The sequence below is a fragment of the Podarcis pityusensis genome (genome assembly GCF_964106645.2).
Source record: "Podarcis pityusensis genome assembly, chromosome: 7".
Classification (NCBI taxonomy): Eukaryota; Metazoa; Chordata; class Lepidosauria; order Squamata; family Lacertidae; genus Podarcis; species Podarcis pityusensis.
The window spans coordinates 87,089,253-87,116,725 of record NC_138031.1 but is presented as its reverse complement, the minus strand read 5'-3'; the positions used below and the strand labels follow the sequence as shown (position 1 = coordinate 87,116,725).

The window sequence follows — 27,473 nt, the reverse complement described above, 5'->3', positions numbered from 1 at the left end:
TTTCTTTCCTCCTTCTTCCGGGCACTTTTTATTACTGTTATTGTTATTACTGTCTCTGAGGGAGGCCCTCGCCAGCCCTCGGTCCCGGTCCCGCGCCTGAGGTGCGCGGAGGGAAAGAGCGGCTGTCCGAGTGGGAGCCTCCCTCCCTCTTTCCCGCTGAGGAGAAATGTGGAGAAGCGCGTGAGAGGCGCCGCCTGAGGGGAAACGGCGGGAGCCCCGCGGACGCCGGTCAGTTCGGGGCTATTTCGGCGTCGCCCTTGCGCGTCTCCCTTCCCCTCTCAGCCTTTTTTAATGGGGTGGAAGAGAGGGGGGGGCCCTCGCCGGTCGGCGCGTGTGCGCGCGCGAGGCGGCGAGTGACAGAAAAGGGGGGCCGGGGCTTGGCAGCCGCTCCGTCTGTCGGTCTGTCCCTGCCTGCCTCCCTCTGACGGGCGGCGGCGGCGTGAGGATCCGCGCGGGTCCCTCTGAGGGGCTGGAAGGAGCAGCCTCGGGCGCGAGGGCGCCGGGCGGAGGGGCAGGTGGGTGGGGCCTGAGCGCCACTAAAGCGGGCTGTTCCTCTGTGCCCTCGCCCGGCCCGGGCGGCGGGGCGCTGCCGGCGGCGGCCGCCTTACATCCTGGGGCTCCTTCGCCGCCTCCCTCCCTCCCTCCCTCCCCCCCCCGCCGCCTCACTCTCTCTCCCTCCCTCCCTTCCTCCCTTCCCGGCTACTGTACACAGTCGCGCGCGCCCCTCTCTCTCTCTCTCTCTGCCATGTTAGCCGCTCTCTCTCTTTCTGTCTCCTCCACAGATCTCGCGAGAGCGGCTGGCTGCTGCTGCTGCTGCTGCTGCTGGTGGCGGCTGCGGAGGGGGTTGGATCGGCGGCGGCGGCGGCAGCAGGAGCAGTAGCGGCGGCGGGAGGCGGAGGAGGCGGCGGCGGCGGAGGCGGCGGCGGCGGCCGGGGGGCGCAGGCGGGCTTCGGGAGGCCCGGCGGCAGCATCATGGCGGACAGAGACAGCGGCAGCGAGCAGGGTGGCGGCGGCGGCGGGGCTCCGGGCCCGGGCGGCGGCGGTGGCGGTGGCGGCGGCAGCGGGCCCGGCGGTGGCGGCGGCGGCGTGGGCCTTCAGCACGAGACGCAGGAGCTGGCCTCCAAGCGGGTGGACATCCAGAACAAGCGCTTCTACCTGGACGTGAAGCAGAACGCCAAGGGCCGCTTCCTGAAGATCGCGGAGGTGGGCGCCGGGGGCAGCAAGAGCCGCCTGACGCTCTCCATGTCGGTGGCGGTGGAGTTCCGCGACTACCTGGGCGACTTCATCGAGCACTACGCGCAGCTGGGCCCCAGCCAGCCGCCGGAGCTGGCGCAGGCCGCGGACGAGCCGCGGAGGGCCCTCAAGAGCGAGTTCCTGGTGCGCGAGAACCGCAAGTACTACATGGATCTGAAGGAGAACCAGCGCGGGCGGTTCCTGCGCATCCGGCAGACGGTCAACCGCGGGCCGGGCCTGGGCTCCACGCAGGGGCAGACCATCGCGCTGCCGGCGCAGGGGCTGATCGAGTTCCGCGACGCCCTGGCCAAGCTGATCGACGACTACGGCGTGGAGGAGGAGCCGGCCGAGCTGCCCGAGGGCACCTCCTTGACGGTGGACAACAAGCGCTTCTTCTTCGACGTGGGCTCCAACAAGTACGGCGTCTTCATGCGGGTGAGCGAGGTCAAGCCCACCTACCGCAACTCCATCACCGTCCCCTACAAGGTGTGGGCCAAGTTCGGGCACACCTTCTGCAAGTACTCGGACGAGATGAAGAAGATCCAGGAGAAGCAGAGGGACAAGCGGGCGGCCGCCACCGCCGCGGCCTCCTCGCCCTCCTCCGGGGGAGCCGAGCAGCCGCCCGAGGCCGAGGGGGGCAGCAGCAGCAGCAGCGTCGCCGCCGCCGCCGCCGCCGCCGGCCCGCCGGGAGCCTTGCTGCAGGCCGAGGAGCCGGAGGAGGATTGATCTCCATCCCTCCTTGCCTCCTTCCTTCTCCTCCTCCTCCTCCTCCTCCTCCCCACTGCCTTCCTCCTCCTCCTCCTCCTCCCCACTTGGCTGCCTCCTCCCTGCCCTGCTGCACAGAGACACTCGTAATAATAATAATGACGACGACAACAAACAACAACAACATCGCCACACAGAGAGAGAGATACGTTATACTGTAAGCGAGCGAGAGAGAGAAAACCGACATCCACACACTGAAAATAATACATGCAGTTAAATATACCTGTTGTTCTAACTCCAAGGGGAGCACCACCGACCACCCACCCACCACCAAAACTGACAGCCGAGCAAGCAACTTCTTTCTCTCCACCCCATCGCTGGATTGTTCCTTCCACTCTTGCCCATCGTATAAAACAGTAAGCAGCTGCTAAAAACAAAAAAAACAAAACAAAAAAACAAAAAAAAATTACAAAAAAAGTAATAACATTATATATGATGAACTGTGTTTCCTACTTGATTAAAAATATAAAGAACTGAGTGTTTATTTCCCTAATTAACCAAGAACTTTTGTACACGTTTAAGCTATTATTATTATTATTAAAAAAAAGTGTTTGCAAAAATGGTCAAGATTAAAATATTGCTGAATTATATTAAAAAGAGAAAATGTCCTTTTCATGTTGAGCTAACATTTGACTTTAGCACAAAAAGAGATATTTTAGAACACGTAAAATAATATTTTTAGTTTTTCTTCTCATTTTGTTACCAAATTTCAAAACCTTACATGAAGGTTATTATAGTATATTTGACACCCTATATACCTGTGATTAGAGATGTGTATATATATATGAGGGCTAGGCATGCTGTGTGTCTGAGCTTTGTCTAAATGTTATGCAGAAGTCTGTAGAGTTAAAAGGTACGTAGGTTTAATTCATGCAAGGTAAACAATAAGTGCTCTCTTTTATACAATATGCATTGCATCTGGACCTTAAACATATAAAATGGTCAGTGAAACTTCTGTGAACATGAAGAAAAATTATTAAAAAGGCATTTAAATGAAATTTGCTAACTTGTGATTTTTATGGTTTGAACCAAAGTTATTCAAATAGTTAAAAAGAGAAAGAGAGAGAGAGAGAGAGAGATGATCTCCCATATTTTTCTGCACCTATTTGGTTTACAACTAAGTAGGTATATTGTCCTTATTGTGTATATGAGATGTACCTGTATTGTTCATAATATATTTTTTTTATGATGTGTACTTAAAGTACTTCACGTGCAGCAATTTCCAGTAAACCTGTTTTTGAATAACAGGCGGTGAAGGTTTTTTGTTTCTTTTCCTGTGTGTGGCCACTAGCACTGTCCCTTTAACTTGTTTAAGTCTGAATTGAAACTCCTGTTTTGTGCTAGTGCTAACTAATTTATATAGGCCTGTCATGGAAGTCAATGCAACATGATTATAGAGTAATCCTACTGAGCCATGGATTTTGAATTTCCTTTAAAAGTGAAAGCCAAGTTGGTGTGCTGTAAAAGAAATTTTAATGTAGCTGTGGTGCTAGTTATTACTGGCTACATACTTTATACATGTAGTAAGGATACCCTGCCCCTCCCCCAACTGTGCAAGTTCCCCAACCCTTCAGTTAAAAGTATGTACTTTGTGTGATTATATCAGAACTGTAGGGTATGAAAACAGTCTGTCAGAACACTAATCTGTCAAGTAGTGTTCTCCAAATTGCAATTGTTTGTAGTAATATACTTTTACAGGTTTTTCTTTTAAAATGTTTGTGTGCTTTTAATTGACTAACTTCTTGCTGCTGTATAGTAAAATATTAATATATTTTTATCATTAAACTGCTGCATGACTATCATCATTGCAAGTGAAAAGAATATGTTATAAATGATGCCTTAAAACAGTAGGAAAAATAGTTGGAATTCTGTAGAAACAGTCAACAATATAAGAATCTGTGTGATTCTTGAGATCTGGAGTGTATTCATTTTCTTAACACCCTGACAAATTTAACAATTTAGATTTAACTGCTGTATGTTGAAGATGCTACCAGTAGGAAAGAGACTTTCTAAGCTTCTCATTGATTGTAAGAGGTTGGGCCTAGGAAAGACAAAGAGATTGTTCAAAGGAAATGTATTTTCTGTTTTCATTAAAGTATAATTCCCTTTTTGGAGATGCACTGTTAAGTGTCAATATAAAATCTGTTTCCGTTGTATCATCCATTTCCAGTTTAACAATTTTGCTACTGGTGTCCATAGAGCACCACATGTGCAATAATGTTATAGTGGTTAGAAATTTTTGTTTTGAGAATCACTGGAATTTATTACATTACTTTCTAAGGTGCACTTTTCCATATAGCAAAAATAAGCTCCCATGGTGCGTAATGTGATAACTGAAATGGTTTTTGACTGCATGTAAACATTGACTGGTAAGCCTTCTTTGTTTTAATTGGAGAGTTTGAGCAGTTTAATACTGCATTTGAATGGTGAAAGAATTGCATTCTCCATGCTACAGGTAGTTAGGAAAGTTTTAAATTGCTTAGATTCTGCTATTTGGTTGTCTCGGTTCTACTATTCATTATAGTTTTAAAAGTTGCAATACTGCAGATTGGCAGATTTTTTTATTTTTTTAGCAATAACTTGTGTAGGTCGGTGTACAGCAAAGTGTCTTTATTCTCTTTGAATTAATATAAACTTTGTTAAAGAGCAAAATCCTTATTCAGTTTTTGGCTGGACATAAACAATTGTCTTCAGAAGAGCTGAAAGTGTTTTGTCTCATGATATGGAACTATATTCCATTTTATCCCACTATTGTCTCTGATAAAGGGTTAGTTTTGCAGGTTCATAGAACAAAACAAGCACCTCTTTAATTAAGAGGCCAAAGTGGAATGCGCATACATATTACAAGCAGTGACTCTCTCAAATCACTTTTTACTCTCTGAAAACCTGTTGTCTGATTCCAGCCAACATGTAGATTGGTTTAGTCATTGGAATCAATAGAATCAGCATTTTGCCTATTTCCTTTTTCTGAGAATCAAAATGCATGAAAAGGAACTCTACTTGACCCACACATTTGAGAATCTTACCATTGATCTGAGTAGGTCAAGCTGATGTGTGGGTTATGCAGTTGTCCTGGTATGGTCTGCTAATTACCACAGTTTCAGCAGCATTCTGCGTCCTAAGTCTCAACATTGTGATTTACATGCACACTGTAGATACTGTGCATTGACTTGATTCATAGTCATAATATGTTATGTTGACTATAAATGACCTAGTTTTGGGTTTCACTTTTTCCAGTTGAGGTGCTCAGTTCTTTACCATGGTTGTGCAGCTCACTGTTTACAATGAGCAACAGTGAAAAGACCTTGTCTTAAGGTCAGGGGGTCGAAAAGAGAGAGAGAGGTATATTTGACCATATTTGGTGTTCCAAAAAACAGTATGCTCAAATGTGCCAAGCAATCCACCTTTGGAAAACATGCCTTATTTTCCTTAATGTTTTCAGTGTCTTGTAGGAAAGATCCAAGCTCATAATGCTACTTTATACGAAGTGCAAGAAAACTTGAAATCTACTGCAATACAAACATAGTCTGTTTTTGTTTTCCTTTCTAAGCTAAAGCGACACTGTCAAGTAACTTAACATTTAAAACATGACCTCCCTTTCAGGTGATTACAGCATGGCAAATAATGTCCTTACTTTGAGTCCACATGTTGTTTTTTTTAATTGCTCTGTCTGAGAAATTAAATAAACACATTAAAAATTAGACACTGTTGATTCATGCCTCTTTATTGTTTTATGCTGTAAAATGCAGTTTTCAGCCAGAGGGGGAGCTAAAGTAATAAAAATAAAATAATTGAATAGGGAAGACATTATAGAATTTGACTACCAGAAGAAATGAGCAGGGAATCCAGCATTTACTAAACAAATGATTGAGGGTTGAGGTAAGAATATTTTCAAGTTCAAAGGCAAGCCTTGCATACTGGTGGTGGGAAACTTGTGAAAATGTAAACATTTAACTGAAAAATACTTGACAGTGTCACTTTTTAAAGTATTCTTGCAGGAGTTGCAGCTTGCGCTACTTCTCTTTGAGAAGTACTACAAAACAGAACCACCTTCTCAGAACTTTGTAAAATGTAATAGATCTGTTTACTGTACAAAGAACTACCATATCAAGCAGCAAAGAAAGGTTAGAAGTGCCTGTCGTATGCCAATAACTTCTTTTGAAAACAATTACATATTTGGCTTTCAAAACAGCACTGAAACCACATCTTTGATCAACCATGTCCCTTTTAAGCTGTGCATTCTGTTGTATACTGTAGTTGGCTAACAAACAAATGGGATTTGTATCCACTACTATATATATTCACTAATAGTGTACAATACACGCTCACATACAGAGAGACTAAAAGTATATAATATATATATGCACTACTGAATGTATATATTATTATGGCTGTTAGTTTGCTATCTACATTTTGTTAAAAAGGCACTAACAAATCCTACCTATTCTGCATGGAAAAATATACACCCTGACTTCTGATAGGTTGGAAATAATAAATAATTCAAACAATGGTCAGAATACCCACAATGGGCTCGCAGTATTTTATAATTGTTTCCCATTAAAATACTATTTTTAGCAGTTTTTATTTAATTTGTAAAATAGTTTTTTACTTTGTACTGGCATACCTAAATAGGTAGATCTTTTTGAAGCCAAATGGTCAGTACATTTGTAATAATAATAATAAAAAGGCAATGGATCTGTTTTGCTTGTACTCACTTTTCATTTATTGCATGTACTAATGCCCAAGGTTTTATATGTGCCCTGAGAAACTGCAGCCATTGAAATGACAGAACAGGAGATAAATGAGAAATATTAACTGTACATATTGAAATGCTTTTAATGTCCAAGTTGCTTTGTGGCCTGTTTGTGACATCCATTCCAGACATCCAAACGGTTGTTTGAAGCATTGGGAATATGTGTCCCATGTGCTCCTAACCTATTATGTGCCAGTTTCTCCATTTCCAGGTTTCCTTTAGTTAGAGATTCTATGTAATCTTATTCAAAAGGCTAAATAATTATGTTCATAGTGCGGGTTGTATGCCTGCTTAAAAGCCTTGTTTGAAGGTTGTCATAAACCATAGCCTGATTTAGATGCGCTAGCAAACTCTGGCTAGAAGAAACCTGGAAACAGAGAAAGGAATTGATATGTGGTAAGATGAGGAACAGGTGAGCACATTCCTGATTCTCCAAACCTTTTCTCTATGCTATAGAGGCCTTCCTGAATTGGGCAAGTAGCAATGAATTGGAGTCCATTTTTTATTGAATTTTATTGCTGACCATTTTTTTCTTCAAAGCTTTTTCTAGGCTGTTATTCTGTGCACACTTGCCTAGGAGTAAGGCCCGCTGAACACAGTGGGGCTTGTTTCCAAGTAAGCACACATAGGATTGCAGTGTTAAACACGGATTTGTTTATTTATTTTTAATCAAGATTTAACCATCACTTAAGAATTCTTGATCAAAGACAACACTTGTCAAAGTGTTGATTTTCATGTGAATTACTTAGCAACAGGCATTGTGTTCAGAGGAGCGATTCATGTCTAACCAGCTTAAAATTATGAAGGCTGAAAGTGAAAAATTCTGGCATTGATATATACAATGTGTAAAATATGCTTCATATGAGTAATAGAATGCGCTTGGCCCATGCATACCTTGATTTCAAACTTAAAACAATTTGATTGGCGAATCAAGAGGGCTATTGCTTTAGAGGTCTGCCCAGATGTTGGGCAATGGGGACTTTGGCTTTTCTTCCCCGTGAACTGCAGACCCTGAGACATATTCCAAGGCACAAATTACTCTGAAACTCATGCCTGTTTCTAAAGATGCTCACCATGTAGCACAGAGAGCTGCTGTTCAATAAAGTTGAGCATTCCTGTAGCCATTTAGACCTAGTTATGTGGTTTAGATCCTGATCTTTGCCATGAGCTTCATTGAAAGGGCTGCAAGCTTTGTATATTACAAATTCTACCTTCTTGCTTTTACAAAGTTCATCAGTCATTTTAGGTGCCTGCAACCTTGGCCTCTTAAAAAAGAATTTGTCTTCTACAAATTTTAAAGCTTGTTTTAATGTTAGCATCTCTACCTGGTCATTACTCTAAAGCATTGAAGAGGCAGTATAAAGGTGACCTCTGAATATTTCCTTTAAAAATAACTGCAGATGTATGGGGGTATCTTGCAAACCCTTTGAAGAGTTTTTAAAATGGCCCCCCAAGAATCCAGTGTTGTTCATAAAGTTTCTAGTATTTTTCAGTATGCGCTCTTGTACAATACAAAGCTTTATCCCATTTTGCAAAGTCTAAAACTAATATTTGCTGCAAAGGGGGGGGGGCTGATTCTTGCCCTTTAGGGCACCACATCTTTCAGTAGTGCAGTGCTAAACCATATGTAGATTACCTGTCTACTGGTAACAGAATCTGTTCATTTCAGTTTTTGAAGATGAATGCATTTTGTTCTGTTTTTGACTCAATAAACTGCCCTGTTAGTTTTGCAAAACATTGAGGCTTTTTGGTGTAACTATGTTCCTTGGGTAGTATTTAGCAAAGTTTTGCTCAGGATAGACCCATTGTAATTCATGAACATGTCTATGGCAGGCCCACTAATTTCAGTGGGTCTACTCTTGAGTTAAACTTAGTTGAATCTCCCCCTTTATTTTACATTGTGAAAACAAGTCCAAAGGAGTTTAAGTGTGGCTTGAGTAGTGGTCACAGAAATGTGTGTCCCTTCCCAGTTTGCTTCTTCCCAGTGTATCTTCTGTTATCAAAATATAGGTAGGATCAAATATTTTGGTAAAGTGTACCACATATGCCATATCTCATATGGCTTTCCATTTCTCCACATGTGACAACTGTAGTGGTTAGCTTTGATGCTAATTTTAAACACATTGAATGTGGAGCTGCCCTTGACGATGGCATGGAAGCTGCAGCTTGTGCAAAGTGCTGTTGTTTACCCCTTGTTGAATGTTTGGAAGATGGGTACATGTTATACTAGTCCTGCGACAATTGTACTGATTATGGTTGCTTCCAGACCCACAGAAAAGTGCTGGTGCTTTATTTTTCATAGGTCTTCTCATCCGGCAACCCAGGTATCTTCAGACTTCCTTGGCCTATAGAGAGACCATCACACTGTCTTTGCTCGGGAAACCAGTCTCTGCCCTGTGCAATGTCAGGCTCTTTGCTACACTTGCCCATGTTTAGATCTTCTAGATCAGGGGTTGTCAACCTGGTCCCTACGGCCCACTAGTGGGCGTTTCAGGATTCTAGGTGGGCAGTAGGGGGTTCTACGGCACAAGCGGAATCCTCCTTACATTGAGCACTGGTGGGCGGTAAGGAAATTTTACCATCAAGAAAGATGCATTAGTGGGTGGTAGGTATAAAAAGGTTGACTTCCCCTGCTCTAGAGGGTGTTTAGCCTTTCAGAAAAAGTTGGAACTTTGTTTCAGTTTTTATTTGGCAAAACTGACTGAGTTTCTTTGCTGACTAATTAAAAAAAACAACCACCTGCTCTGTTTAACTTCTTTTAAAGATAAAGTTTGCTTATATATCACTTTGAATGCTAGAAAAGCAGCATATAAATGCTTTAAATAAATAGTTTTGCTGTTGAAATGTTGCTTTATTAGGTTAGTATAGATTTATTTTTCATTAGAAGTTGCTGTTTAAAGTTCACTCTAGCAGCACACGTTTTTTCCATTAAGTTCCTCCCACAAAACAACCTCCTTTGAGAGGTAAACTTTATAACAATGGCATTTATAATTTTGTTTAAGTAGATGAAAAGTTGCATTTTTTCTAACAACCCAAAGGGGTTTTTGTAACAAACATCCTTAATGGCATTTGTTTCTGAGGGCTTGTGTGTTGGTACCATATTTAACTTGAATATGAATAATTAGCTTCTTGGGGGAGGATCTAAAGTAACTGAAAGCATATATGCAAAACACTCTTTTGTCAGACTTGGAAACAGCAGAAGGAACCATCAAGTGAAAGTATAATTTTATGTGTATCCCTGTTAACTGAACTATATAGAGTTCAGATGGATCAATGGCCTTGCTTAGACTATGGTGGGCCTTTATCAATAACTGCTATATAACTAAAGCTGATTTAGTCTTATTGTAACTACTGTAATGATTTGGAACAAATGTGGTTTCAAGAAAAATAGTCAACCTAACCTGGGTTGTAGATTGGGTTGTAATTTGGCTATCTTGAATTTCAGACGTTCATATTTTTAGGCTTAGGTCATGAGGATATTCATAGTTTTCATAGTTCTAGGCTCCTTAAGAAACCAATAACTCTGCCCAATTTTCACCCCAAAATCCACTTTGTGGATTTGTAAGTCAGGCAAACAAACATTGATTTCCCCATAGAGGTGGCTTGAGCTTCTTGGAGCTTCTTGTATTTACTGGACACTAGAGATACTGAATGCAGAGGATATTTATACCGGTGAACTTACTCAAGGATTTGCCTTAGTTTGACAAACGTTGTCCATTCTAAAATAGTGTGCTGAATGCAAATCAAATTATGTTTCTTCCTATATACATACAAATGTAAGGCTGCCATCATATGGCCCTCATTGGAGGGTTGCAGTACCACGTCACAGTCCTGGATTTGAAGGAAGTCAGGGGAGAGGAGCAAAAGGGAAGGCATGTTGCACAACACCAGTGGCCATGGCTTGGGAGTAAGAATGGAGAGACACTGACAAGAGGAAAGTATGAGTAAAGCAGGGATGGAGGAAACAGTGGCAGAAGCTTGTGTGAAGCACCTTTCATGCGATGCAATATCTGAGGGCTCTGCATCATTGGAGGGAAAACTAAGGGGGGGGGACCAGCCAATGTAAACAATGCCAGGGCTTGGCAGGGGCGATACTGGTGAGGTCTGAGTACAGTGAGAAAGGAGTTTGGAAAGGCTCTGTTATGATAACTTTTGGTGTTAGCGCCTGTGTTGTACCTATCTCTACTGTTTCTCCTTGTTAAACTTTTTATTTAAAACAGCAACAACCCCTCAGTCTCCCTCCTCCCCAGCGGCGTAGCGTGGGTTGTCAGCACCCGGGGCAAGGCAAGTAATTTGCGCCCCATAACCCCTAACCTGCCGCCGCTGCCAGCTTCTTCTTGCTGCTGCCTGGTCTGGTCTGGTGTGGTTCTCTCCCGCGCTCAGCGCTGCGCTGGGCAGCCGCTGCACTGTCCCTCCCCCAGATAGTCCCTCGCTCTCTCTCCGCACCGCATGCCTGGCACCCACCCCCTCCACAGTGGGCGGGGACCCAGCGGCTCGGATCGGATTCGCACAGCCAGCACTGCAGTGGGAGAGAGTGAGTGAGCCAGATAGGGGCAGAGAGCTGCGAGTGCGAGCGCGCCCCCCCCAGATGTTGCGCCCGGTGCGGCCAGCCCCCCCTGCACCCCCCACGCTACGCCACTGCTCCTCCCCTGCTTTACTCAAACTTCTGCCTGTTCTTTGAGTACAGGGAGAAAGAAAACAATGGCTGTTTCAAAATTCTCCCTTCTCCAGTCCTCAACTGTCTCATGTGAGAGAGAGAATGGATGTGGAGCCCTCAAACATTCCATGGTACCTTCTCATCATTGCATTTCACCTCCTGGTACACTGTGCTGTCTTCAGGATGAAGTACCAGATTCTATGTAGTACTTTAGAAGATATTTTATTAGCAAGCAGACACATATGCAGGCGACTCCTCGCTTACTCAGGGGTTATGTTCTGGGCTCCTGCACAGATAAGTGAAATTGTGTAAAGCAGGGAGCACTCTCTAAACCCCCTCTCTGCCGCTCTCCAATCCATACCAAAAATACTGTATCCAAAAATATTGACAACTAGAATTGAAGCTCTGGGGCCGGCAGGACGCTAGAGGATGGTGGGAAAACAAAGGAGGCTTTGCTCCCCCGCCAAAGCCCTGCCTGCACCTCCAGTCTCTTCAGTGTGTCCTCCGTCCCCACTGACACTCTCTTTGGGTCTCCTTGCAAGCCATGAGGACTCTCCAGCTCTCTCAATTCTGGTTTTGAATTGAATTATCTAATCATTTCCTGGCACCACACATATGTGCAGTTGAGCACAAGTAGAACAAGTGTGAGTGGGGAGTCGCCTGTATGTACAACATCCATCAGCCGAACTTAACATGCTCTAACTGAATAAGCTAACTGACAGCCTTGCTCTTAGGATTCTATTCATCTTACAGGATCATTTATCAGCACGAAGTGTGCAGGCAAAGGAAGCTGCAGAATTGGGAGAGAGGAGGAGGCCTGAAAGTGAGAAAGCTCTGTGTGCAAGAGAGAACTGAAAAAAGGATGAGGGTGAAAGTGTTGTGTATGTGCAAAGGGAGCAGGAGAGCACAACTGGAGAGGTGGCGGCATGTCGGACTAACATTGGGGGCAGGATCAATGTTAGGGGGAGCAGAACTGAGCTATCTGCGACGCAATAGATGGAAATGGGTGTTCTTTGTGTGCAAGGGAGAGTTGAGAAAAGTAAGGAGGGTGGAAGAAAAAAGGGAGTGAAGGTAAAAATGGAATGGGGTTGAAGAAGAAAGCAGGGAGATGAAAGGGTCTGGGGAATAGTTGGTAGCTTCATAGTTGGGTAGAATGTGCAAAGGGTACTGCATAGTTGCCATGTGTGAGAGGAGGAAGATGCAGGAGGTGGCCTTGAGGGTGGTTTGTGTGCAAGGGGGGGGGGTTACACAAAAGGAGGGGCAGTGTAGAGGTGAAGCTGAAAACAGGTGCATAGTAGGACTGCGGAACAAGAGAAGTGCTTTCAGAAATGGGCTTGGGAAGGCAAAAGTGAACTTAGTTGCATGGCGTGGGAGGGGAAAGCTTTTAGAGGTTTATGTGGGAATGGCCATGCAGAGAGAGCAGGGGCACAGACCCTAAATATTTTTGTCAGTAGGTATTAATATGTTAGTTTAGCCTAGGCTTGATAGATTTATGCAACTCTTCTTAAAATGAGTTTTGTGTTTTTGTCAGTTGCTGCTTTAGGGGCGATCTTTCCAAGTTTACTAACTGCAAAAGTCCTACAATCTCTGGTCATAAAAGCTTCAAACTGAATTGCATAGTAACTTGTAGAATACAGTGGTACCTTGGGTTAAGTACTTAATTCGTTCCGGGGGTCCGTTCTTAACCTAAAACTGTTCTTAACCTGAAGCACCACTTTAGCTAATGGGGCCTCCTGCTGCTGCCGCGCCGCCAGAGCAAGATTTCTGTTCTTATCCTGAAGCAAAGTTCTTAACCTGAAGCACTATTTCTGGGTTAGTGGAGTCTGTAACCTGAAGCGTATATAACCCGAGGTACCACTGTAGTTGGATATTTCAGTTTGTGTGTGTTACTTAGCATATCACGTCTGTAGACTGCAAGACTCTGGGCAGTCTTGGTTTGCTTTTGCTGTTATACAATTTCTGATGATATTATATAGTGCTTAGATTGATGAGCTTTAGTAATACAAAGTATGAAAATTCTGTTCTTTAAAGAATTGAGAAAATTTGTATATCAGTACAAAATCAAGGAGTAGCTACCTCTTTGAGAAAAAATTAGTCAAGAATGGTGGAGTAAGAGCAGTTTTTTGCTTGGTTTTTAAATGCTTTGAGGTTCAGGAATCCCATATTTTTCTGACCATTTCTATGCCCACCTAAAAACATGGTTTAAATTTCCCTCTTTTTGGAATCTTAGATTATGTAAAAAATTTCAAGAATATTGCAGCAGGTTCCTCTTCTGTGGTTTGGTGAATTTCAAGGTTCCAAAACATATATTTCTTAAATGTCAGGTTTTGAATGAAACAATTATTCATAGGTGTGTTTCACTGATAATATAATTTTTATAATCTCATCCTAACTATGTTTTTTGGAAGTAAGCCCCACCCCACTGAGCTTTATGAAAATAACTTCCTATTTTTCCTAGTAATGGTGCTAAGAAGCAGTGAATTTTTTGAATACTAGACCCCAGGTATTTAAGAGGAGGAAGTTATTGTGCCAATTCAAAAGTCCAATTGTGCATGGAAGTTTAGATGAACAGCAAGCATGCAGCCCCACCCCCCACCCCCCCACCCCCGTTTATGCACATTCAGTATGTGTGTGGCTGCGCATATGTGCATTGCGCCAAATGGCAAAAAATGCTCCTAAAAGAGTCCAGAAAGGTCAGAAAGGTGTGAAAACTGTACCTATCAATCCCACAAACCCTTGCACCGACTGTTGAGACCTGTGCAGAGTTGGAGTTTGAGCAAGGAGGTTTGGAGGGAGCAGTTGTGATGGAGTTTGACAGAATTTAACGTCTGGTAAGTGCTGCTGGTTTTTTAAGGTGTTTTCAAGGATTTCCAGAGGTTTAGAGGTTTCTTCAGGCTTTGCCAATGGTGTTTCAAATATACACAGTTTCACATATATGTGTGGTGCCTCGGAACATAACGCCCATAAATGGGGGGTTGCCCATACTACTAATGTTTCTGTAAGTGTCCATCATCTTGTATCTGAAGGTATATGGAATCAGAACTTAAAAGGCAGACTTTTCCTGTCCAAGTACAGTACATTCATTACTTTAACTTGCAAGACTGGCAAAAGAAGAGAATCTAGAAGAGAAAATGGTCAGAGAAGGGAAAATGTGCTTTAATGGGAAGCTGGTGAGCTTCCTTGAAAAGAAAAGAAAATGTTTGGGATGGCGGCTTGCATTACTTTTAAAAGCAATCAATAAGATACATGCAAATTCCACTATAAATGCTATGAAGATGCTAACAAGTAGTTCAAAGATAAGCCATTATTTCCGAGGAAATAAAACTTCACCATAGACATGGCCTTTGAAGGATGTGGTTCAGAGCAGGCCTTTTTAGACATCCATGTATATAGTAGGGAAAGAAGCTGCCAGCACCTTCTTGGCCTTCCATTAGTGCTAAGATCATATGGATTCCTCTGACTTCCTTTCAGTTGGATCAATTTGGAAATGAGACTACATTTATTCTAATTTCTGGTGACAAATCAGGATGTCCATCAATTGTGTTGATATTCTTGGTTACATGGTAGGCTGTGTAGTTTCTATAGTAGGGAAATATCAAGGCTGTTTTGACCAGTTTTGAAACAGCTTGCTTTTGAGTGGGGCTAATTTACTACTCATGGCATTGTGCACAAGAAACAACTGTTTAAGTCAGTATGCAAAAAAGAATGAGCATGGTGCACTTGTCAGATTACTAGTGTATATGTTTGGTGTTGTTTTCTTTTTTAACCAAGATTAGTGTCATGAAACTACCAGCTGGCATTACAGAGCTAAATCAGGTGATACTCAAATCCTTGCACTGAGGCAGAACCCAAAGTACTCCAGACACAGTTATGAACTGAGAACGGGACTGTGGAAGTGAGGACTTGTATTGTGCCCATAGATCTCTGGTAGTTTAAGGTTAATTAACTTTCTGACACTCTGATCCCAAATGCTGGCATTGCCACGACTTGTTTTTGGCACGCAATGGAAAGAAGGCTAAGGTTTTTATATATTATAACCGTCTGACTCTGGTGCTGCAGAAACATCTTGGCAATGTCTGTATAATACCCTGGGTTGCAGAAGTTGTGATGTAGTCCCACAGTCAGTATGGCAGAGGTAAGGTTTATGTTTTTAACATAGCAGTTTGAACCATAGTGTAGCTCACGGTGTAGGCACTTATCAGGACCAGGCAGAATAACTTTTGGTTCTCCTTTTTGGAAATGTGCCATTACCAGCCAGCTTCAGTCTCCTGCCAGCAGCATCCAGGAGCTCTGCCTTTGGGGGCAAATCTTAGGAAATGATTACTTGGGTTGGGGGCAGGGCCTGCACACAAGCTTAATGGCAGCTTCATGCCAACTCTCCTCAAGTCATGAGACAATAAGCACAATGGGTGATGGCTTTTGCAGTATGAAAACAAAAAGTAAAGTAAATAGAGTTTGGAGACAGATGCTTCAAACTGCTGGCTCATGCCTTAAAGCTTAGTAACAGACGTTAGGGAAAAGTGTGTTGTGAAGCTAGGACAGAGGAGGTATCAAATTCTATGCTGCCCTCTACTCCTTGGACAATGCTTAGGTGCATAAATGCATAGATGCATAAATCCATAAATGCTTATTTGTTGAGGGTACACCTCAGAGTTCTGTCAGGTGAGCAGAGAAAGTTCTTGAACCAGCCTATAACAGAAATGGAAGTCAATGAAGGTGTAAAATGATGAAAGAACAGAAATTGCCTGGGTTTGAATGGTTTCAGTGGGGGGTTTCTATGAGACCTTCTGAGCTGAGCTGACCTCATGGCTGACCAAGCTGCTCAGTAAGATTCTTGAGTGGGCTACCATACCAGACATGGGTAAGCAATCTAAAATTGTGGTTCTCTTGAAGCCTAGTCAGTGGCCCTTGTGGCCTTTTACCATCCCATAGCACTGATAAACCAAGATGACAAATTGCTATCAGCAGTGATGGTCCTCAAACTGAATGTTTTCATCAGTGACTATATTTCCCCTGATGAAACTTGTTTTATCCCTAGGTAGAATATAGCAGACTCCATCAGAATGGTGCTGAATGTGGTTATACAGAATCCCAGCAGTACTGTTCTCAGTGGATATCATTAAGGTATTAGATCGTATTGAATGGACAAGGGGGTTTGGCGATAAATGTATCTGTTCAATCCAACAGCTCTATTCAGTCACAACAGCAACAATTCGAATGAATGGGCCTGTCTTCCCTGGTGTAAATCTCCATAGGGCACTAAGCAGGGGTACCCCCTGTCACCCCTATTGTTTGCCTTGTTGACTGAAGTTTAGCCAAATCAGCAAAGGTGCCTGTGACAAAGGAGGTTTAGTGTTGGCGAAATTAATTGGTTACAACAATTGAAGCAAATAGTTCACATTTTTAGAGGGTCAAAGGTTGTCCCATAGGTACCCTTACCCTTTCCTGATTTGCTTTGTGCAGCATGGGGAACCCATTCCTGAATGTATACTAAAGGTTTGGAAGCACTGGGCCGGGTTTCTGCCCCCCACCCAGCCATCCCCTATTATCATTTTCCTACTTCATCCTGCATTCTGGAATAGGGATAAAGATATGCATTATAGAGGATGGGAAGTCAGGGGTCTATTTTGAGTTCAGGATATCATATAGATTTGGAGTAGAATCTCAGAAATATAATCTCTGATCTGATGCCGGCTCTTCTGTCACTATAGAGAGTGCAGAATTTATTTAATAGTACATAAGGCTCTGGTGTCTGTGCTGCAAGCGGCTGCCCATATGGAAGTAGTGAAACACTGGAAGACAGCAGCAGCAGGGTTCATTGTGGCTGGACAGGATCTGGGAGATTGTTTGCGCGCTCTCTCTCTCTCTCTTTCTCCCCCCTTCCCTCCCTCCCTCCTAACTTAGATGAGTGTGCTGTAGTCCATGCAAATTAGGTTTGCTGTAGTGTTTCTCTAAGGAAGACAATTATCCATGTCTTGCCAACTACTGTCAGGGCTGTAGATCTTCAACAAAGCAATAACTTGCCAGTGAAGCTAACTCATTATTCGAGGAAAGAAGCACAGCTCGGGCCTAGCATTCTCAGAAACTCTTTCCAGGAAGTCTTGCCCTGATGAAGCCGTTGTGAGGGCGGAAGGTGAGCCTTCCCAGTGCTCAGTAGGACTCCTCCTCTTCTGGGTCTTTCCCACACTGTCTCAGGTGGTTTCTGTGCGCAACCACCCTCTGCTCTGCCCATTTTGTTGAGTTCTAGGAGAGTTCTAGGAGACAAGGGAGGAGGGGAGCTGGTTGCAGCAGGAGGGGGGGGACTCTCTGGATTCTTCAGCAGCCTGTCTCAACTTTGCCTCTTGACCACCCTCCCCTCCGGCTTCTGCTTCAGCCTCAAAGTGCAAACTGCTCTCTGCCATAGCCTCTTCCTGTTCACTAAAGCCTGCTGCCTCTTCTGCAGATGATGCCTCCTTCCAGTCTGCTGCTTCTCCCTGTGAACACTCATTGTCACCCCACCACTAATTTCCTAGGCTTGGTTCTCCAGGGGGTTCCCCAACTGATGCCTCCTACCACTCCTTTGCATCCAGCCAGTCCATGGCAGCTACTAAGTGTGTTGTAAAGTCTTGTATCTTATCTGCATGGCACTTAAGCTTTTGACTTTGTAATACTGCTCTTTATGTTACAATGCTGTGTGATAGTTTGTATGATGAAGCTTATAGTTCCCTATTTTAGTCATGAATAGATAGTTTTCAAACATTATTGTTATTTCAGAGACTGCCTTCCAACTTATTGTGGCCCCATACAATAGCCAGATGGGTGGGGTATAAATAATAATATTGTTATTCTTATATAGACAGACAGTGCAGATGCTTAAGAAAGGTGTAATGTGCTGATGATGGTAACCTCTCAGCAGGATTTTGGCTAACTGGAGCTTCCAGCCCATCCTCAAGGGCAGTCTCAAATAGAGTGCATTCCAGTAATCACATCTCAGGTTTACCAGCATATGGACCACCATGGCCAGATTATCCCTGTTGAGCAATGGCCATAGCTGGTATACCAGCCAAACCTGGTAGAAGATACTTTCAGCTACTGAAGCTACATGAGTCTCTAGTGGCAAAGATGAATCAACTACAAGGCTGCTCCTTCAAAAAGTTTGTGACCCTATCCTGAACAGGCAAATAGGCAATTTCCTGGATCCAGGAGCAACTTACACACAATTCCTCCATCTTGCCAGGATTTAATCTCACTCTTTTGACCCTCTCCCAGCCTACCACTTCATCCAGATACTGGCTCAGGAATTGCATGCCCACTCCTGATTCAGATACTATAGAGTACTAGAACTGAGTGTTTCCAACATACTGAAAGATTTGATGCTCTAAATCTCCTAATGACCATGCCATGAGGCTTCATATAGATGTTATATATGGGGACTAACAACTAGTCGCCCAGTGCTGCTCTTCAGAACTGGTCCTGCGAATAGGAGTGGAACCACTGAAAAAGAGTGCCTCTGATCCAGGCAGATACCATGGTTGATAATATGAAAAGCTGCTAGGAGATCAAGTGTAGCAGAGTCACACTCCCCCAGACCATTTCTCAATAAATGTGATCCAGCTGGGTGACCAGGACTGATTTGATGCCAAAGCTAGGTTGGAACCAGATTGGCAAGGGTCAAGATAATCAGTTGCCTCCAAGAGCGCCTGTTGTTGATCCACCACTACTTTCTCAAGCAATTTCCACAGGATGGGGATATTAGTGATCAGACAGAAGTCATATACTATTGGATCCAGGGTTGAGTGGATCTGCTTCTTTGAAGTGGCCATGCTACTGCGTTCTTCAGGGCGGTAGGCACCAGTCCCTCATTTAACAGCACATTAGCACACCCTGAGCCTATAAGGTAGCTCCACTTAAGCAAGATGGGCAAGAGTTGCGAGGTTAAGTTGTTGGACACATTGTCACCAGGCTGCTGTAACAGAAACTGATCCCACAACACTTGCTCAGTTGGCGCATTACACATCTCAACAACTAAAATAAGAGAAGCATCAAGGGTGCTACAGAGGCAAGCAACTTTCTTCAAGTGCCTTAGAAATAATTCTCAGCAGGTTACAAAGGACTTTATTGCTCCATCCATAGGGGCAGATAATAGCCCCCTGGCTGCTCTGCAAAGCTCAACTGGATGACTACATGGGGATGTAGTGGAAGCAAAATAAGCCGAATTTGCTTTCCTTGCTGCCATGCAATAGGTGCAACTATGTGCTCTCACTCAAGTTTGATCAACTTCAGATCATTCATGTCTTGTGCCATTTCCTCTCTAACCATCTTCTGGATCATTTTAATTTGTGAAGTTCCCCAGAATACCAGGGAGGCTGCTCAGAAGCGACCATGTCAATAGCTCATTCACAAATCCTCATTTCAGGGGGGTAGTAGGTCATTGACAGGATCACCAGCTCTGTCTACAGTAGTACGTCAGGTTAAGTACTTAATTCGTTCTGGAAGTCTGTTCTTAACCTCAAACTGTTCTTAACCTGAAGCACCACTTTAGCTAATGGGGCCTCCCACTGCCGCCGTGCTGCTGCTGCACAATTTCTGTTCTCATCCTAAAGCAAAGTTCTTCACCCGAGGTAATATTTCTGGGTTAGCGGAGTCTGTAACCTGAAGCGTCTGTAACCTGAAGTACCACTGTACAGGAAAAGTCCCCTAGAACATAACTACAACTCCCATGAGCCCCAACTAGCAGGCTGTAGTCAAGCAACATGGGGAGGCTAATCCTGCTTCATAGCATTCAGGAATTCTCAGATGCCATACATTTTCAGGAACAAACTATGTGATTAGGTCTTTTAGCCATGCAGGGAGGGATACCAAACGTTCACCAGGAGGTGGTCTGGCCAAGGTAACGGGGTGGTTTGGAACCCCCACCACAGTTTTCCAATCACCCATCACATTGCCTGGAGCAATGACTAATTTGGGGTTGAGACCTGAATTTATGCATATTTGAATTAAACTACTGTTTAGGGGCTCAGATATTTTTCTGGGGGGGAGGCTAAATTTAAAAAACAATAATTAAGATTATTAGTTTTTATAGAATCATAGAATCTTAGGGTTTCACCAACATTTGGAAAAAAAATGTCCAATGTTTTGGGATGCATGTGGCTTGTATTTTGCACGGACCTCTGAGAAGGTGCACAGCATCAGTTTTGCATTCTGTACATGAAAGCACATCTTCCCACCATCTCACTCTGTAGGAGTCGGGACGGGTTTTCCTCTCCCTGCAGCAATCTTTCCAATTGCAGCACTTTCCTCCTGCGAGGTAAAAGTAACAACTACCATTAACTTATATGGAAGCAAGTAAAGGGACTCACACCTTCTCGCATCCCCAGTTACTGAGAATCCAGCCTCCTCCTGTGATCAGCGGTCCTATTCTGTGTTGTATTTCTTGGCCACTAGAGTGTGGTAGAATGTTGGAGACTGGCCTTCATATGGTTCGGGAGGTTCTTTAACAAACTATTTATGGGCTGGAAGGAGCCGTCATCTCTTAGGGAGAGCTCAGTTTTCAGGGGCACAATAGCTTCCCAGGTGAGAGACGGATGAATCCCTACAATGCTTCTAGATAGAGGTCTTCTTGTTATTATTTGTAATAATATTTTATTGAAATAATTTCAATTATAAATAAATTAAGTGATATGGAGGGGGGAAGGGAGGAAGTGAGAAAAAAAGAACAAAGATGTGTAATACACACACACACACACAAATTCAGTGTAATATACTCCCATACATTCTTATATGAAGTGATATAGTGTTATTATCCTAATACATATATTGCTATTAATAGCCTACTACATTCTGTATAAACTCATTCCAAATGTTGTCATATTTATCCAAGCAAAGCCTATTTCTGTAAGCAGTTCATAAGTTGTGAGTGCTGTCATATTGTCAATCCATTGATTAAAGGGTATCGTAACTTGATTCTTCCAATTCATCTGTATCAATCTCTTGGCCACAATTAGGGTGCGTAGAGTCCATTTTCGTTGTCCCATTGTTAATTTCCATACCATAGGCTTATAGTTCAAAATAATGTTCTCTGAAAGTTTTAACCTTTTCTGCACAATCATAGTTACACACTCCAGTACTTTCTCCCAAAACTTAGTAAGTACAGAACACTGTACAAACATACAAACACTTTCCCACTGTCTGGGTAGTATTGGAAGTTCCAATACTTTATTCCAATCATTTCTTAAAGTCTGCATATTGGAACTTATTTATTGCCAATACATATTTCTAAAAAGTAATCACTGGCTTTCTAGTTTTGAATGAGCCATCCAATTGCTCCAGTATTTCAGGTATCTCGGAAGCAGAGAGGGCTGCCAGCCCAAACACCCTTGTTAAGAGATGTTGTAATGGAATATATTGCCATTGGGCTGCATCTGATAGATGATATTTTTGTCTTAAAATAGCATAGGTATAAAATTAATCTTCCTCATCTATCAGTTGGTCCAAAGTCAATACACCTGCTTCCATCCAATTTTTCCATGTTGCCGTATTTTTTGCAATTTTTAGAATAGGGTTTCCCCACAAAGTAAGTTTGGCATGTGAGAATGGATCAATATTCCCCCCCCCCCAATATATTTTATATCCTTCTAACTGACTTAGTTGTTGCTGGAGTCAGCTGATATTTCAAATATTTTGATCCAAGTATTGTCCAACCAACCAAAGGTGCTGTCTGTGTATATTCTAGGGTTGCCTATGTCAGAAAATTAAAACCCAACAATAGGTTTCCAATATTTAATATTTGATGGTAAATAAGCATAATGATATAATTCCAAATTCAGAATTTATAACTGCATTCTCTGCAAGAATGTTCTCGGGGTTGTTGAGCCTCAAAGACGTTTCCTAAACAGCGAGTTTTATCTTTTGAAGATGTGATCCAGATATAAAAACTGGAAGTCCTCTCTGAATATAAATAAATCTGGCAGTAATATTCATTTTGAGAACATTCACCTTTCCCCAAAGGGTAGGGTTCAGCCACTCCCACCTATCAATATCTGAAGAAACCTTTTTTATTAATTTATTTATATTAACTGTGACTAACCATTGTGTATCTTTTGGTATTAACATAACTAGATATTTAATAGAGTTGGAACTAATCCAGAATTGATATACCTTGAATGAATGTGTAATCAGATTTTTGACCTATTGGCATCAGTTCCAGTTTGGACCAATTAACAGAATAACCAGACATTTTACCAAAAACATCAAGATGGGAATACTAGTCTGAGGTTCTGAAATAAACAAAAGAATATCATCTGCAAATAAAACTAATTTGTATTCAACTGAATTATGAGTTGTATGTATATACATTTTATGTATATAACATGAACAGAATTAGGCTTCTTTAAAGAAAAACATTATTTCTTTATTAAGTTTCATATTTATTTCTTGTATATCATAATAAAAGTGAATTTTCAAAATCATAACTGGACATTCTGGAATTGGGACAGAAAGAATTGTCTCTGTCTCAAGCATTATTCAGAATGGTTAAGTTCTCTTGAAGATGTCTGGAAAATTTAGGTGTGTAGAGTCCCACTATGAGCAGATGGCTTCTGGTTTGAGGCAATTACCGGTACTTCCCCAAAAGAATTCAGGCATGGTAACCTTCATCAGAGCCTCTCATCTCTCTAGCAGTTTTAAAGAATAAGAATATGAACAATTTTTCTACTCCACATAAACCAATATTTACCAGTAATCTTATGTTTCTATTTTTGTTTTTTTGGCAGACGTTTACCAGTAAATATCGGTTTATTCCTGAAACCAGAAGCCCTAAACATATCTTTGTTTATAAGGTCAGTCTTCATTTCCTGTTTCTGTCCTCCCCCACTGACTTACAAAATTGTCGCCTTCAAGGTAATGACAAGCATGTCGTATTCTGTCTTCTGTTGTACTTGCAGCACTTTTCAAATAACTTTGCTAGTCTGTATGAACCTAAATCACTAGTGGGATTTTAGCTAGCGAGTCCCGTCAACAAAAGTCCACACAAGGACTTCCACTAATGCAACAGGACTTCCCCCCTCCCCCTGCACTCCCCCAAATTTGCTCGGGGGGCAGGAGAACCCCCAGAATAGTGTGCAGAAATGCTTGCAATGGCAAAGCTATATGCTTAGCACTACATTGAATTCCTCCTTTAAACTTTTAGGATATATTTTTTAAACATAGAAAATTCACACTGGGATAACTTTAGTAAAGAAGCCTGGCACATATTTTACAGAAATTTAATTGTTTCCATGCAGATGCTTTAGATCTTTATAACTGAGAGCTTGCACAAGAACCAGTTTCTTCTTCAGCAAAGGATGTAGAATATGGAAGCATGTCTAGATTTTTGGAGGAAAATGTAAAAATGAAACACCAGACTGAAAACAAGTTAGAAATATGTTTTAAATTCCAGAATACAGACTTAAAGTCTCTTTTCCAAAACGAAATTCTTTTAAAAATAAAAGTAGGATTTTAACACTAGTCAGCATTGTACAACCTTCTGCTATGACTTGAAGCTGAGGGTCAGAGAAGCAGGCTGCTGCTCACAATAATATAATAATGCATGTAATTTAGCTTCAGTTGTGTTAATGGTGCAAGTGTCCATTCTTTCTAAGGAAGTCTCTAATATATATGCATACATACTTTCAGAATCACCTTGCAAAACAAGATAACCTCCACACTCAGAGGGGCTGTGAAATCATGCACCCGTATCTCCATGTGCTTGCATTCTTTCCTAAATTTTGTGTGCGCGTAGAGAGAGAGCCCCGTGCATGTGGGAGCAGGAATCTTCGTCATTCTGTGTAGGATTCTATGCATTTCTGCATCATTCATACCAGGGATGGGAAGCCTGTGGTCCTCCAGATGTTGCTGATGTTGCAATTTCCACCATCCCTGACCAGTGACCATGCTGGCAGAAGCTGATGGGAGCTGACTCCAACCATTTCTGGGGGCCACAGAATTATATGTTACATCCAATATGCAGAGGTCAATATGGGACCAAGGGAGGGAGGATCCTGTTGCCTCACCATGTTGTTTGCCCAGTTTTGTGAATGTGGGAGCGGCACTCTGTGGAGTTCCCTACATTTGTGATGATAGTACAAATCAAAATTCATTCATTCCCTGGGTAAAATCCTAGTGTGTTGTTGAGTCTTTACTGTGCTATCCCAATTGAAAACTCCCTTTCCTCCCCTTTTGCAGCCTCCATTTTTGTGCAATGTAATTGGCAACAACTTTAATCTGAGCAATTGACACCGGCCCTTCTTCAAAGCATTCAAAAGGTTTGAGGAGAACCCGTTACCACTGTGGAACACACATGGGAAGTCACTTATTTAAAGTCAATGACAAATTATCTTCAGCACTTACAAATTGCAAAGCAAAAATACTATTACAGTATTAGTCTTTCCTATATAAGCAATTCCTTCGTAATTTCAAATGGGAAAGAAGATTATATTAATGGTGTATATCAGTCTTGGTTTTTTACTGTCAGTATTGTAATTTTATAACACTGTCAATATCTAATTGTTTAATGTGAATGATCCATGTAAAATCATTTCAAGGTACTTCACATTTCCACGCTCTGCCATCAGTATTATTACTGTATGAGTATTTTAAAGAAAAGAAGGTAGCTCTGTGTATAATTCTTAAACTTTTCTCATGGGGCTAAATAATAATAATATATATTTTAAGACATGGAATTCTAAAGCCCACATTTGCTGAAGCTCAGTAGTTGTCTCATATCTTAAAAATGGAGTGGTTGTTAACAAGCCAATTTGAAATTGTATATGAAATAGCAAATATTTAAATATTTTTGATAATTAGAGGCCATCAGAGAAACAGTTAAAAAAAAAGAAGAAGTTCTCATGGAACACACACACACACACATAGAGAGAAACCCCTTCTATACTTCTATGCTTCTTCCATTACTCCAGTAGCAGGTAGTTAAAATCAGCTTGCAACGTTCCTCTGGCCTTACTTGTCCCTATTTTTCCTGTTTTTGGAAACCCTTGATTTATAGCAAATCTTGCACAGAAGTGGCACTTTAGCATTCTGTACACAGCTCAAGCATTTCACCTTGTTTACTGGTACATCAGAACAAGGGAGGAGGACAATAAACCCTGTGTTGTTATCATTATTATTAGTAGTAGTAAATTAAATTTCTACACCTCCCCTCATCCAAAGAGCACAGGGAGGTTTACAGTGTAAAAACAGCATTAGTTATGCCTAGGGTTGCAATACATCCAGAACTTCCTGGACATAGCCGGTTGGTATTCAGCCTCGCAAACAGCGTCTGGATAAAAATCGCTGAAATGTCTGGGAAAATCTGGACGTATGGCAGCCCATGTCAGTAGTGTAGATTTCATAAAAAATAGCTAAAGAACTCGTTTTATTTCACAACTTTGGGCAACCCCCCCCCAAAAAAAAATTTGCCTGAAAAAGCTCAACAACTATCCAGATTTTCACTTTTTGAAATATGACAATCCTAGTTATGTGTGAAACTGAAGGACCTTTCTTATACATTTCAGATGAATGGCAAAGAATTCAATTGACATCTCTGGAAACAGGATTAGTTCCCGGAAGCACTTTCTTCACACGATTATGTACCTGCATACATAAACCTGGAATTCCAAGATTTCATTATTACGCTGAGCATTAAAGGCAGATGGATAATCACTTGGTCCTCTAATATAGGGTGCTGTTAAATTTACACCCGAGCCCCCCTTTCCAGCCCTAAGAGCCACTCCTCCACCCAGCCTTGTATGAAGGTACATGTCATTGTGAAGAGAGGCCAGTTCAGCCATCTCTGGAATTTCAGCTGATGGGGAGAGTGCAGCCATGATCACAGTTTATGCTAACTATTCTCCATATAGTTGAGCACCTCGTACATGATTGCATGGAAGGATTTAGCAGTGCAAAGCCGTCTTTTCCTTTTTTTCTTTTCAGAAGATGAGGACAAAACCTGTAGCGTATTTTTTCACATGTGAGTTTTCTGAAAAGACCAGGAAAAAAAAATCTCTCAAGAAAGGCTAGAATTATATCTCTCAAGTCTCTCCATTATTATTTTTTGCTAGTTAATCTTTATTAGATGTACTCCAATCTCTGCATTATTATTATGATTATTATTATTTGGCTAGTTACTCTTTATTAGATGTACCAATATCCATTGGTGGTCATGTTTTTCTGTAACGTTTTAATTATCATACAAGCATACACTGTAAGAGTACACACTTATTAGAAGATTGGAATGTTGAACTAGGCAAAAATATTTGCTTTTATTTATGTAAATGGCTGCTATCCTGTTTTTATTATTCCTGGCTACCATCTCATAACTGTTGTATTTTGATCTAATGGGCAATGTCGGGCAATGTTCAGACATTCTGTGGTTTATGTATTTGTGTAATTGTATGTATGTAACTACTAACTCTAGATTGTAACTAAGAAATGTTCGTTTCATTTATTCAGAATAGTATATTTCCTGTCTAAAAATATTTTCAATTATATGAGAAAAGGAATTTATTTTTTTTTAAGATTTGTCCTGCAAGGTCTGGTTTCTCTGCTTTTTAAAAATACTGCCGGGGCCGCTATCTAGTTTCACTTGATAGACCAAAGTTACCATTGACACTGTCTTGCAATGCTGAACAAATTTATATCCTTTGCACTTTAAATGAATATAAGATAAGGAAAATCAAAGTGTCAATTGTATATACATTCACTGTACAGTAGAATGTATATCTTTAGTCAGCCTGACTCTGTTTATAAAGGGGGTATTTTCCTTTGTTGTTGGAAGAGGAGTACTTGAGCAATGTATTTGCTAGTCAATATAAAGTGTTTACATGTAATTACTTAATAAATTATTTGATTTAAGATGCATTATAGTGATTTTTAAGTGTCAACCATTGGGGATATCTGGCTCCTCTCTTTTAAGTTCCTACTGTTTTGAAAATCTTTTGAAGCAGTCAATTTAAATGTATTCAGTTGCTCAAAACTGAGCTTTGAGGAAGACACAAAGCATACACTTCTGTGAGATTTAACAGGACTGCTGAGTATACCATTTTGTAATAGCCA

At 41.9% G+C, this 27,473-nt stretch overlaps 1 protein-coding gene across 4 annotated transcripts; it reads left to right on the top strand.

The window, feature by feature from the left end:
• PURA (purine rich element binding protein A) lies at positions 1–27,272 on the top strand. Of its 4 annotated transcripts, XR_013989162.1 has the most exons (5): positions 16–130; positions 165–228; positions 783–2,354; positions 23,159–23,224; positions 25,934–27,272. XR_013989162.1 is itself a non-coding variant. In XM_081015227.1 (3 exons), the coding sequence occupies exon 3, from the start codon at positions 973–975 to the stop codon at positions 1,957–1,959; it is 987 nt and encodes a 328-aa protein (XP_080871353.1). In that variant the 5' UTR covers positions 16–130; positions 165–228; positions 783–972; the 3' UTR covers positions 1,960–5,699. The 4 variants fall into 4 exon arrangements, 1 of the variants encoding a protein (XP_080871353.1); XR_013989160.1 differs by having other exon boundaries at positions 1–228; XR_013989161.1 differs by lacking the exon at positions 23,159–23,224.
• Positions 27,273–27,473: the final 201 nt, after the last annotated feature.

What these genes read in the sequence shown, in the direction of transcription:
- PURA (XM_081015227.1), top strand. Translation starts at nt 973, where the DNA reads ATGGCGGACAGAGACAGCGGCAGCGAGCAGGGTGGCGGCGGCGGCGGG.